The sequence below is a fragment of the Notechis scutatus genome, chromosome 1 (genome assembly GCF_049901735.1).
Source record: "Notechis scutatus isolate UNSWTSFEM ecotype Mainland chromosome 1, rNotScu1.2, whole genome shotgun sequence".
Taxonomy (NCBI): domain Eukaryota; kingdom Metazoa; phylum Chordata; class Lepidosauria; order Squamata; family Elapidae; genus Notechis; species Notechis scutatus.
In genome coordinates, this window is record NC_142009.1 from 107278940 (window position 1) to 107293290 (window position 14351).

The 14351-nt window shown below is 37.3% G+C and overlaps 1 protein-coding gene across 10 annotated transcripts in view; it reads left to right on the forward strand.

Moving 5' to 3' along the window:
- Positions 1 to 3941: 3941 nt before the first annotated feature.
- POPDC1 (popeye domain cAMP effector 1) overlaps positions 3942 to 14351 on the forward strand; it is a 28965-nt gene continuing 18555 nt past the window's right edge. For 2 of the 10 annotated variants that reach the window (XM_087942847.1, XM_087942824.1), the window contains exons 1-4: positions 4198 to 4323; positions 5832 to 5976; positions 7078 to 7311; positions 7742 to 7866. In XM_087942847.1, coding sequence (XP_087798973.1) covers positions 7089 to 7311; positions 7742 to 7866 — 348 coding nt within the window. In that variant the 5' untranslated portion in view covers positions 4198 to 4323; positions 5832 to 5976; positions 7078 to 7088. Of the gene's footprint in view, positions 4146 to 4197; positions 4324 to 5831; positions 5977 to 7077; positions 7312 to 7741; positions 7867 to 14351 lie in introns of those variants that run through there. The other 8 variants (XM_087942838.1, XM_087942818.1, XM_026666615.2 and 5 more) reach the window with 8 other exon arrangements.

Here is a 14351-nt window from a genome sequence, read left to right on the forward strand (position 1 = left end):
CTATGTACATGTAGAAGGAAAGCTGCAATAGTGCTTAGGACTCTGCAGAAAATCTATCAAATCTCTTTAAGTCACCTTCAAATAACTGAACCGATTCAAATGCACTCGATTAGATACAGACATCAAATCTATCCAAATAAATAAATTGATTGAATCGCCTTTCAGTTCTGTTTTCTCATCAAAGTTTTGTACAGCCATAGAAAATATATCTGTAGACACTAATATTTGTATGACACAGAAGACATCAGAGAAGTGGCAAAAGATTATACATAATTTAAACAGGGTACCTTGCGACATACTCTTGGAATCCCAATGTATCTTGGCCCAAAAAGTTGCTTAAGTCTTTAATCAGACTGAAGACTTAAATCATCTCCAACTGACTGACATTTGTGTCAGGATTCCGGCAGTTGCCCTAAAGCAGGCATAGAAATGTTTTATGAGTTGACATTTTGTTTCCACTGGTCATTAATTCTATGTATTTCCAAAGGTGGAAATAATTTTATTCTATTCTATTAACCTGAAGTTATATTTTTCAAAATGAAGGACTGAATCTTTTGTTTCTTCTCAATGAGTTTTGAGAAAGGTCCCCCAATATCAATAAAACTCAGCTTGCATTTCTGGAAACTGTTCAGGTTCCAATCCTGTAATAGGATGTGGACATAGTTCAGAGACTAACCACATTTTCCCACCTCTTTTTCCTAACTTAGAACTATTTGGTCTAGGGGTGAAATTCAAAATTTTTGAAATCCCTATATTTTTGAAGGAAATTTTTGGTTATTTTTTTCCCCTCATGGCCCACATAGTTTGAATGAGGTTCATCTTTTACACGTGTGTTTACATTGGTAAGAATTCATCTCTCCTCATACTGTTTAAAACATGGCTAATTAGGTGTATGGCTTTTCCTTTTTTGAAAACATCTATGTGATTTGAGCTCTATGGTGCATATACTTCTGTTCCACACAATGGAAAAAAGCAAGGTAGCTCATTTAAGTTAAAGAGAATTTGGAAAGGGGGGAGGGACATGCTTTCTGCAAATGAATTTAAAGCAGGATCTGAAGAAAGGTTTGTAATTTCTCCAAGAAAAATTATGAAACAACCTTGCTAGCTTTCTCACTAAAGGGGGAGAATTGAAAATGATAAATGAATCAGGAGCGGACAACATCCCATTTTAATAGAATAACTCATTTCTCACATCATCAGCGATGACGATGACAGCCAATGGATTGGGTCCACTGTTCCTAGGACTGTGACAAGTGATAACCACTCTTGTTTAAACCATGAAGTGGATAAAGAGGATTCCAAGTTAGAGGTAAGTCAACAGACCAAATTAATATTTATTGCTTGCGGAATGCATTAAAAATTCTTGCGCTTTCAGGAAATAATTATTTTTACACTTTAAAAGCATGGGGCCTTCAGGTTCTGTCACATAAATCTTCATGACAGTCCTCTCCATATGGCCAAACTCTGAAACATGAACAAATTTAAATAGTTTAAATTTGTTTTGAGAAGCTTACATGCATATAAATAAGAGAGCTTTGGAACTTGATTCAGTGGTGGGATTCCAACAGTTTGGCCCGGTTGCATGAACCAGTAGTAAAAAATGCTACCGTTTGGCTGAACCGGTAGTAAAAAAAAACAGCTACCGGTTCAGTCAAACCAGTATTTCTTTTTTTTCCCCTTCTGATGATCAGCTGTTTTGATGATCAGCTGTGCTGGGATCACCTTAGCTGTCTTACTGCTTCACCTAGGAGGCTTCCCTGAGGCCCAGCAGGCCAAAAAAAATGGAGCGGTGGGGGGGGGATGCTGCACAAAAAAAGAAGCCATGCCCACCCAGTTTCATAGCCATGCACACCTAGCCTCTCACCTAACCATGCCTAACCTCTCACCTAACCATGCCCACAGAACTAGTAGTAAAAATATTTGCATCCCATCCCTCACTTGATTTTTTGGATTCTAAACACTCCACATTCTTTTAAATGGCTAGATTCCACTACCTTAAGTTTACAACAATTCTTTGAAGTAGGCTAAATTGAAAGAAAGGTTGCACTTCCAATGTGCTGGAGGCTGAGGCTGCAGGAAATTATATGAAATATCATGTTTTCAAAAGATAAAATGCAAGAGATGCTGCAGTTACCTCTTCATGATCACCCTTGCTTTACATTACCTGTATTTTTATATATCAGGTAACTGGAGGAAAAGGAGTTAGAAATGGGTTAGTTAGAAGATGCATCTCCTATTTATAATAAGTGTGAAACTTGTTAAGTCTGGTTGTTTGATTGGATTTATGGCTTAGTAGTGGTCTGTACCAAATTATTGTGTTTTGGCATGACATAATATATGGCACATGTTCACATAACAGCTGAACTTCATTAAACAAACAGTGGCCAAGTGAGATATACTGCAGGAACTGAGTCAGTGAATGGGACCTTCTGGAGACTATTAATTATTTAAGGAAAGCTTCAACTCCTGTTGCATTAGTAACATTGATTTAAGTGAAACAGCTGTCAACCAGCACTTCTGGAGTCATTAAAAACAATTTTATTTTTAAATCTCTCAAAATACACCTTTCAATTTTGGGTGTGAGAGGCTACCAGATCTGGGCTGCAGATATTTGGATAATGGCTAAGTGGCAGCAAAGAAACAGAAAACTCTAGCAATCCTCTGATCTTTGCACTCCTACATATGAGATCAAGGATAGTATTTTTGTTCACTTTTGAGTCAGATTTGCTTCTTTATCTTTTACTACTGTATCAGTCCTTTTCTTAATCAAGCCATCCTCTTGCATCTTTAATCTTTTGAGCAATACAGTATCCTGGTTCTTGGTACACATGTTAATTTCCTCCCTCCCTCCCTCCCTCCCTCCCTCCCTTCCTTCCTTCCTTCCTTCATAGTGGACTACCTAGGCCTACCTGGAATGTGTTCCCTCTGGGGTCTAATTCCAGATGTGTGTCTGTATGCTTATGCATAAAGATCTCATTACTGACACTCTGCACTTGCTTTAATTGGGAAGAAATGTTTCCGACATGCAGGAGTACAGCAAGACACTATTTATTATTCCTAAAAGAAGCAAATCCTTTGTTAAGCTTTGTTTAGCCAACCTCTCTCCAAAAGATGCCCCTGATTTTGAAATCTCATTCATTAAATGAATGGCTCTTTAAAGTTAGTTGCCATGTATTTTTTTTCCTTGCAGAAGCCTATGAAAAACGGGCTGGATTTAGACATGGCAAGGTATGAGAATTTGTAGAGGCTCTATTTGGCAAATGTTAATAAAACATCAGACTGTTACAAGAGTGAACTTGGCAACAATGCCACTAAAATGCATTACAAATCTATGACCGGATAAAGAAAAATACTCTTTGAACAAAAGATGTGAATGCATGAAAAAAACAACCCAAATCTAAAATGAATGAGGGTCATGCGAGGGTTAAATTTAAGAAACACTCTTGTTTGAAATCCAAATAAACCTGTAACAAATACTAATAATACTAATAATAATTTAAAAACACTTGAAAGTTAGAGAAGCTCCTTCAGACTCCGAGTTTGGAGGCCCTTAAATTCTAGGCAGCTGCTTCAATGAGCAGCAGAGGGGTGCCTTGTACTCTCGGGATAAACAGAAGTGGTTCCCCCCAATAATTTGGAAGAAAGTTCGCAAAGCCCTGGTATTGCTCCTTGGGCACTTAATCCCCGCGTCGCTTTTGAATTGGCGTAACATTCCGAATAGCTTTAGCGGCGACTGGAGATCACCAAGCATTCCCCCACCCCCGGCGGACAAGCAAATCCCAATAACTTTTACGCGGGTGGGACGGGAAGAGCAAAGCGTACCCCCACCAAAAAAGCGCCTCTGCTCTCCCTCACGCAGTTGGTTTCTGAGGGCTGCAAGCGCGGGGAGGGAGCTAGCGCCGCCCGCAAGTTACTACTGGCGGTTGCTTGATGCCTATTTTAGTCAAAACCTGCGCTCCGCGGGCGGCGAGCGCGCTTCCCGCAGGCTCCTCTAGCAGGCGCAGCGGAGCCACAAGGCGCTCCCGTGAGGAGCGCGCCAGTGCTGGCAGCCACGTTTGAGTATAACAGTAGAAACTCTGGAGAAGGAGCCTGGCAGCGGCGACGCGGAGAGGTAAGGCTGGCTGGGACTAGGAGGAGGGAAGCAGGTAGGAGAAGATCCCGGGGAGGCCAGAAGAAACTGCGGGGCGGATCAGTTTTGATAGGCAGAATTGAGGCAGCTGGGAGGACGCGCAGGGCTCGGCGACATTTTCCGCAACCCGGTCTACTCACGAGCCGGCGGTGCGGGGTGGAGGGAGGGAAGGTTCCCGTGCAAATCTAGTCTGGGTGAGTTTCGGCTGCTTACTGCCTTTAACGCGGGCGCGCTGCTTCCCAGAACCTGACACTTTGTTAGCCTCGCCCGTTGGGTGTCCCCAGTCCTGTCTATCTCCCGCCTTAGCCTACCGCTTGGCACTTGCCCTCTGTACCGGCCTCGTTGGATTCTCACGTCGGGACCTAGAGAAAGAACTGCAGAGGCTCGCGCAAATAACCCGTGGGATGCCTGGAGTTGTGGAGTTGTGACTGGAGTTCAGTTTGCAGGAGCTCAAACAAACAAACAAACAAACAAACACCCCGGCTCCCTCATTCAAAAGGACCCCAAAGCACATTACAGAGGATTCTTAGGGTTCTCGTCTGCTTTTAAATATATCCTAGCTTCTTGTCATCCCGGGTGGGGGAAACTGGAATTTAATTGCAAAAGGCAATATAATAATACTGTCCTCTTATTGTTTTGAGTCATACCTTGAAGGGGGGGGGGGAAGCATGGTCAGATATCCCTGTGCCACCAACTTTGAATGAGTCTTTATATCTGAAACAGAAGGCAAGGCTAATCAAAACCTTGCCCAGGCCTGGCTCAATATGTACAGACAACTAGTCCTCATTGCTCGGCACAAACCATACCAGCCTCATTATTATTTTGAAGCTGAAGTAATTTTCTGAGAGAAAGAAAAAGTACAGCCTTATACAATCCCCATCCTTGTTGGGAGAGGCTTGAATATTGTGTATGTTTTATGTATGTGCAGCATGATGAAAACTTGCAATAAATTGGCAGTCCAGTTATGGCCAGATATGACCCTAACTCTTCCAATTAAGTCCTCCCCCTCCAAGACTGCTATCTACAAGGAACGTGATGTCTTCCCCTGTTACTCTGTTTCGTTGCTTATTTGGGCACCGTGTTTGAAATACCAAATTTAATAGCAAGTAAATATTATTATGTTTAATAGTGTTTATATACTTCAAGTAATAATCCTTTGCCTAGAGTCTAGAATGCTTTGTATTGTATATAGTATTGTAAAGTAATATACTTGAGAGAGCTGTTTCGGCATGATGGTTAGGGCACCAGGCTAAGCCTGTGAGCCTGTAGTCCTGCTTAGGCATGTAAGAGGGTGACCTTGGGCCACAAGGTAACAGGCAACCTCCTTCTGAAAATGTCAAGAAAACTGCATATTGACTTGAAAATGTGCATGCACATATATCTACACTAAATCTCCTTTTTTAACCAAACATATATTAAAATGCACATTAAATGCCCATATACAATGTTAGCAAAATCTTGGACAGTGTTGTATCATACGACAAAAAAAGGTAAAATGCAGATTGCCTTTTTAGTATAGAATTATTGAGTTCTTCATAGGGACACTTGCTTTGAACAACCAAGATCCCACTGATATAAAACAGATTATGATATCCAGTGGATATTTTTCTAACTGCCTCTATATCTGTGAAATTGAAATCAATATTTTATAATGCTGGAAATTCACATATTATTTCTGTCCCTATTTTTGCTTCACTTTCAGAGCAACACCTTAAAATAAAACATCTATTTGCATGTAGCAATTAGTAAACATAAAAAAATATTACTGTGTGGTTTTAAAGATCTGGTTCAACCAATGAATGATGCTACATGAGGATTTAGTAACATGAATCCAGACATAGTGTGAAGTAAGTCATGCTGTGTTTATTTTATTTTTTCTGGATATAAGGGCTGAAGCAGACGTATATGTGTGGAATGACTTCTGAGGTTGTTGATTGTTGGTTCTTCCTTTATAATAGTCTCAGGGAGTTTTGCAGTTGTCTAGCAGCTTCAATGAATAAGTTTAACTTTCTTCTGTAAGCCATTTTCTTGATTAAAAGTACTCTTTTTTAGTTTCTATTTGAAAATAGCACCCTACACATGTAGAGAAAGGTTAAATATATCTTCTACACTCAGCCTATGGTCATTGCCCAGTCAGAATTTTTCCAACTCTTCAAGGAATTGTGAACTTCATACAGTACATTTTTCCAATTGAAGTTGTTGTCCATCAAAAACCATCAAAAGCTGCTTATGTATCAAAAATTAACACAAAATGAAATGCAGACAGCAGATGTGTTGCATTCTGCTAGAGTATCCAGCATCACTTGAGTACAAATTACATACACGTGTGTGGATGCACAAACTAAAGAACTGTTGAGAGAATCACTAACAAATTTACCGCATATAGAATTTTTTTTTTAGCTTTGACTGGGTCATATGTCATGGACTAGATGTATATTGGACCGTTTTCTGAAGAGTCTAACCTATTATATTTAAAAATTAAATATTTTTGTTGCCCTTAAAACTTGGCTGTTAAAGCATTGTGTACTCTTTTGTTTCTTATCTTCTATTCAGCACTGCATTAGGTACTATATTTAGTAGTGCTGTTTAATGTCACAGCTACATGGCAGTTGGATAGGTGTGGGAGAGACAAGCAGAATTCTAACTTTATTTTAAGTATTCTCTGCTGACAGTTACTTGAGTGCCAAAGCTATACCCATTACTTTGTTGAACACTTTATGTATGCAAAATGACATAGATAAGAGTATACAATTCGTGATTGAGTTAATTCTGATAAATACAAGATCTGGTTTTCTTTTTAAAATATATATATATATATATGAAGCGAACATTCAACATGTTCCATGTATAACTTTTCAAGCTTTCGGGATCTGTCCCCATTCAATTCTCTTGCAAAAAGATGAATATTCAGTCACACTGCAAGTACAACCTATATTTCTTTCTAACAGGCTAGTTCAAGATGAACTTCATAGAAGCCAGTTCAATTACCACAGCCCCATTGAACTTCAGCCTGGACTTCAGAAATGCCACCTCTGTGCCTTTGAATGAAACTGTATGTGAAAATTGGAGAGAGATCCATCACCTGGTTTTTCATATGGCCAATATTTGTTTTGCAGTTGGGTTGGTTATTCCAACTACGTTTAATCTTCATATGATTGTCCTACGAGCTATGCTGGCAATGGGTAAGGAAAGCAACATTAGACTCAAATGTTGCACCATTTACAATCTATTGTAATGAGAATCCATTATAACATATTTATAAAATTTATTTCTCTATTCCTGCTGCTTGATTTTGTTCGATTTTGGGAGCAGGAGAGTGCTTTGGAATATGTGTGAAAAACCAATCCTTAAATACTATTAAAAAAATAAATGAATAATTTCATTTCTGATTGTGCTTCCAGACAAATATGGGTAGTACTCTTCTATAATGCTATAACTTGCATTCTTTTCCTGGCATAATCATCATTGTTCTTATTACTGTTAGTCATTTTTTGGTAGATTGTTCTATGGAAGATAAAAAGTTTGAACACAATATTCTACTATACTTAAGTTTTCTGGATTGGGAATGGCAGAGTTGTATGCCTAATAATTTCACACTTTTATTTTTGGCAGGGTGTGTACTTTTTATCATCTGGGCAGCCCTTTTTCGCTGTGCAGTGGATATGGTAATCTGGAATATGGTATTCCTTGTTGTCAATCTTCTGCATTTTATATTCTTGCTGTACAAGAGGAGGCCGGTATGTTCACCATTGCTAAATCAATGATAGATGTATAAAGAAGTTATTTAAAAGAATTGGGTCTTGCTTTTAAATGGGCTTGTTTGGCTAATGTATTCTCACTGCCAAAAAAAGTGCAAGAGGTTATTAATATTTATTAATAACTGTGCTTTTAGTACTTATCTCTCCAGGTTTTCATTTACATAGCCTGTAGTACTAGTGTAAGATGAATATAACGTGCAAATATTGAGTGCCAAGAGTTTTGCATTTGTAATTTAATTATATCATGTTGTTTTGTTTGCTTTTAATCTTCTTGAGGGCTCCTAAGCCACTTACAGTGCTTTGGGAATGGAGCAGCATATAAATCCTAATAAGTAAGTGAGAATAAACATTCAGGACTTCAGTGGAACTCTATTGTATCATTTTATGGTTATTATATGTTATTTGTTCTAAGTAAATAGTTTGGTTATATTTTGAACTTATTGTTTTGGACAACATTTGTAATTACGGCATTATTTGGTCTGACCTGTGCATCAATAAATATTCTTAGTAAATACTACTAATAGTAATAATAGTATTATATATCCAATAATAATATTTTAATAAGAGCATTGTTATACATTGGTTCTATTTTCAGCACAGTTCATAATTCTCAGTAGGATATAATTTGTTCCTCTTCTTCCTCTTCTTCTTCCTCGTCATGTCTTCACTGCAATGAAGGTTTCCTTTTCATTATTTATAATATGTGTATCTGTTCCTCCCACTGAGGTGGGGTGAAAGTCATGACCTCTGAAGATCATGCTATTAAAGTTTCATAAAAATAGGAAATAAATTACTTTCAGGAGATGTATCTTTAAATGTTTATCTAGTATATTTCACATTTGGCTAGCAAAAAGTCATCGCTGTCTACTTTACCAGAATTTCTTACGCACATTGATTTATACATAGAAAATATCCTTTACTTTATTTTATCTTTATATTAAAATATTTCATTGTGTATACTGTTGAAGTAACACATTTTTAAAATACATAATTGTCTTTTATTTGACAAACATGTAAATAAATAAATTTTATACATACATACATATACATATATATATATAATATCTCAATATTCTATCTATCATATATATATAGATAGATAGATATAAACATATTTAGATATATAATTTCACAAGATATTGGGTCAAATCCAGTGAGTAAAAGGAGGCTCATTGACTCATTGGAAACTTTCCTTGGTGAAACAGAAAGGAAGTTTTAAAAATTGATATTTAGGTTCTTTGACCACTCTCTATTAGATTGTTAAGTGAGGAGGAATTATATGCCAACATTATTTCTATCCCTGATCTCTGACAAAAGTTTTTACTGCTTTAAAAATAATTCTATCAAGAGAAAGACGCTGATCATTCACAACTTGTCAGGGCTATTTTCCACTATGCAATCCAATTTCTCTTTTTCTTGAAATAGCCAGGTAAACCCTAAGTATAAAAATAAGCAGGATTGTCTGTCTCCAGACTAGATATTTGAGAATCTTATTGCAAATTTTTCTGGCTCTCAGCCTTTTTTTCTACCTTTTTTTCTACCTATAACAACCCATATGTGTAGTAAGTTTTGGATGACAGTAGTTCATCTGCATTCCAGCATCCTTTGTACTAAGGCTTTTTTGTCATCTGTAGCAAATATCCAACTAGAAATTTTGTAGTGTACAGCTGATTGAAATAAAATTAAAGAGCAAGCTACACAAAATGGGCTGTTGTACAACGCCCTCTAGTTTTTCTCTTACTCATAGGTGAATCTGCTATCAAAAGAGCATCAGTGTAATAAAGTGAATTGAAAGGGAAGTTGTCCCTTTGCCTAGTAATATATTGCAAGCTCATCCTCATAATCTTAGAAATGGAGGAGGGGGGAGATGTTTTACTGGCTGGTGAATGGTTTAAAGAAGTAATCCTTGTCCTTGTCACTTCCAGAGCTTTGCTTATCAGGTACTGCAGAAGAAATGCTGCTGTCAGAAAAAGGTGCAGATGCCTTTGCGGTTGATTGAGGCATATGCCTGGCTTATCATATGCAGAGATGCATGATATTTGCTCCATTCATCGCTGAAAAGATTTCCTCTGTGGTCAGCAGAGCTGTCCTTTTACAACACTTCTAAGTGCAGCTGCTCTGAGGCCCCGTTCCTGGAGGAGCCAGTACACAATAGAAACCACAGTTATCTGCTGCAGGGTTTATTTCAATCTTCCAGACAAATCCTATTGTCGGGGGAGGGAGGGGCTGCCTGAAAGATCTTATATTGGTGAAAACATTGCTCTTTTAATCTCAAGGACAAAGCTCTCCCCCCCCCCTACAGAGCACACATCTCCATTTTATCTAGTTTCCTTACTAAAATTCAGATTATTTCTTGTTGATATAGAGGTAAATTAATTAAGAATAGGCCCAAGACCACCTTCTCCACTTGAGGCTCCGTGTGCCTCCATTAAAGCTTCCATCCTTATTTATCTGGCTCAACGCTATATTATTTTTGCTTTCTTTTATGACCATTTTCTGCTTTTCTGACAGATTAATCGATCTCTGCTCTGCCTGCCTATGTTTTCAGATAAGACAAGGCATAGTGTTCTGGCTATTGAATTGAAAGACTTTGTCAGTTTGGCCTTCATCTCACGGACTTCACTGTTTTGATATACTATGTGAATCAGACAGCCTTTACATTCCATCACAACATGTTGTGATACAGGATGTTGTACGACTGCGGCAAACAGGATCTCCAAGTGGGGCAGGAAGTCTAGGAAGCTTCAGTGTGCCCACACGGATTATCTTGGTGGCCACTAGTCTAGCTGCCTCACCTGACTTTTTAAGAACATTAGTGGAATTATGTAGATTTAAGATGGTATGGGCCAAGACAGAGATCAGGGCCTGAAGAGGATTTCTAAAAGTTTATCAGCATTAAAGAAACCAAAGTAATTCAATGCAGGGAGGTGTACAATGGTGCATATTTCAGACAACACATCCCAAGTTCTTTGCTGATGTGTAAATTACGAGGGAATAACACAATAAAAACATAAGCCCCAAAATATACATCCCACTTGGAATGTTTTTTTTCTTTAGAGTTCTATCCCACCTTCCCTTTTGGAGCTTAGGCACTCGCATCTCCAGCTTTTCCTCACAGCTTTACCTCACAGCAAGAACACTGTGAGGTAGGTTAGGCTAAGCAAGAATAGCAGCCCCAAAATTATGCAATAGGGTTTCAGGAGTTGAGAATGGATTTGCACATGGATATCCCCATTTCTAATCCATCGCTGTAATAATTTCTCTGTGCTAGTATGTTGTGTAATTCTGATAGTGAACTTCCCAAAGGATGTGCAGTTGGAAAAGATGTTCACCCTACCCTTCTCAAGTAGCTGCATTTTTACAATCTCTGTAGCTTCATTTGTCTTAATCATGCCTTGATTTCTGTTTTCAGTAGTTTAAGCCCAGCCACTTCAATGCATTGTGTGAAATCATGAATTAGACTCATTTAGTAATATGCCTATGAAGATTCTCAGTCATCCAGGTCATAGTTGTATCAAAAATGGTTTTTATTTTTGAAAAGACAAGTAGACTTATTAAGATTACGATTAAGCATATTATCTGAACCCAGTCTGCAAGTTTTCATTGGTTTGCAAAAAAAAAGGTCTGAGTAAAAGGAGAATGAATGCCTGAGGGGAGAAAGCAGATAATTAGAAATTGGAATCATGCAAAGTTTGGGAGTGAATGATTCATGAAACACTACTTCATGAAGTGAATAATTAATCTATAGAATTTATTATTGCAAGTTGCAGAGATCAACAATATATTGGGAATTAAAAACAAACAAACGCAAAGGATTGGTGTGTACAAGTCAGGGAGGATATAAGCTATAAGTGGCTGGTAATAATGATGATACATTGCATTTAGTTTCAAGGTTAATATATGTTTTAGCACCCAATACTAGAAAACATGAGTGGGAAGGTGCTAAAATACTCAGGTCCTACTTATGGACTTCCCAGAAGGGTCTGGTTGATCATTGTAAAAGCCAAGCCTTGGACTATACAACAGTTTGGTATCTTTAATCATTTTCAGGGATTTTAGATTACTTTAAGTAAAGGACAAAAAGAATGGAGTAATAATATACAATACTATATAGAACTAACTTGTTCATGCATACTATTTTCTTACAACAATTTGAAAGGTATTTATTATTCTCAGATTCCCAGCTAATAAGATAATGTTTCTGCTTAACTATATTTATATTGTCTGCTTACAGCTGTGGCTGCAATATCAGACTGGAACATTTATTTTTGAAAATATAATTGTTTTGAATAATTTTTGACCCATAACCTCACACAATTAACCAAAACAGAATTGCAACTTTCAGCAACGACATTGGTTGACAAAAGGGAACTAGCATTTCTCCCCCTTGTCATTAAAGTCCATGTAGTTTAGAGTCTACACATATGGGGAAAAGAAATTATTTTAATAAATTTGAATTTTATAATTTAGTCTCTTGTCTTTTTTAAAATTTCCTTACCGTTCTATATATTTTGTTATTCTATCATGAAAATAAATAGGCTTAATTTTATTTGCTAAAGGGCAAATTAAGGAAAGATAATATTGATTGGATGAGCAGTAACATAATCCTCCATTGGAGAAAAGATTATCATCACAAAGCTATTTGTAAATAATAATTTGTGAAAACTAAACGGCTGTCAGTTGGTAATTATAGATAACTGAACAGATCGGAATAAACTTTGAATGAACCCTAAACTTAAAGTTGTCAGATTAAAATGTGTAACTGCCATGCTGTTTTATTTATTAAATTTATTGTCCTGCCATCTCATCACAAGACAATGCATAATGGCTTCTATAAAACTGGGTTACATGTTGCCATGAAAAGATTTATGGCACCTGGATTATTCTTTGGGAGCCAATGACTTATAGTAGTGATGGTATAATGATTTTGTGAGGGAAAAAGGAAGACAATTATTTGTGCTGCTGGAGTTGAAGCTTGGAGACATTGCATTACAATAGTTCCAATCAAACTGAAACAGGATTGTGTACCTTGGAAGTTGGCTATGGCAAAAATGCACTATTTTGTCCCAATGGTCTTGGGACAACTATATGAAGTCCCTAGGGATAATCATCAGAGAGTTTTGGGATGATTTCTTTTGCCAATAATATTTTATTAAGTTGTGGTTATTCATATTCTGAAAAACTTTGATGTTGTTATGGGTGAGATGAAAGTCAATAATCCAGCGCTAAATCTGAAACAACAGTAATATTCTGTGTGGTTCCTAAGTACAGGAATTTGAGGATCTTTATTTCAATAGAAGAGAATATATATATATTCAGGATTGAACTATGCAGGGGTGTCAAACTGGCACGCCCACCCCAGCTCCACAAAGGAAAACATCACGATACATCATGTGACAGAAACGTGACACTGCAAGTTTGACACCCGTGAACTATGGGATCCTTGGCATCTTTGAGTTGGGTTGAACTATGGGATCCTAGGTATCCCTGAGTTGGATTGTTTACTTGCAGACATTCCATTACCAAACTAGGTAACATCATCAGCATCTAGTTAAGTAATGAAACATCAGCAAGTAAACAACTAAGTTCAAACAGCACCAAGGACTCCAGAATGATTTTTGTGTTCAGAATAGAGTGGTAATGCTTCTGAAAGAACGGGAAAGTACTTTTGGGGAGCCTCTAGAGTTATAGATTTCAGAGACCCAAGTAATTTTGTGCTCAGGAACATCTATTATCAAAATTAGTTGGAAGGCTAATTACATAGTCTCTTAGATATAATAACAGCTGTTCTATTATTGAATACACACTGATAGCTTCATTAGATTAGATAACATTCTATGTGTGTCTTCCTTGGGCCTAGGAAATGCAGAATGTATGGTAGAATCCAATCAGCATTCTGAGTGGGATATCTCATCATACACACAATGAGTGTCAATTTATCAGGCCAAGTTCATGCTTCTGTCACTAAACAAATCAGTACCAGGATATTTAATATCCTGTTTCAAATCTGAACAATCACTACGATCATCAGTGACTGAAAATGTCATCTCGTAGTTACAAAAGCAACTGACAGCTGCACTCCAGAATTTCCTTTTCTTCCTCTCCTGCCACCCCCAATCTGTGACACCTGTTAATGTGTCTTTTAGATGCCTGATGAAGACTTAATTCTTCCTCTGGGGTTTCTTTGACTGAAAATGTTATGATTAGCTAGTTTTGTTTATGTTTTTCCTCTTCTTTCTTTATTGAATGGGCTTTTATATTGTATTTTACCATGCAATTTTGATTTGTACTCATAAATAGTTTTAACTTTTGACAACATAAAAAGCAGTATTAAGTAAATAAATGAACTGTAAACTTTTATTGATTTTTTGCCAGCAACAATATTTTTGGAGGCTTTTTAACTGAAACGATCATGTCTTAAAACTACTTCTTCTGCATTTCTAATGTTTGTAATATTTCTTCAC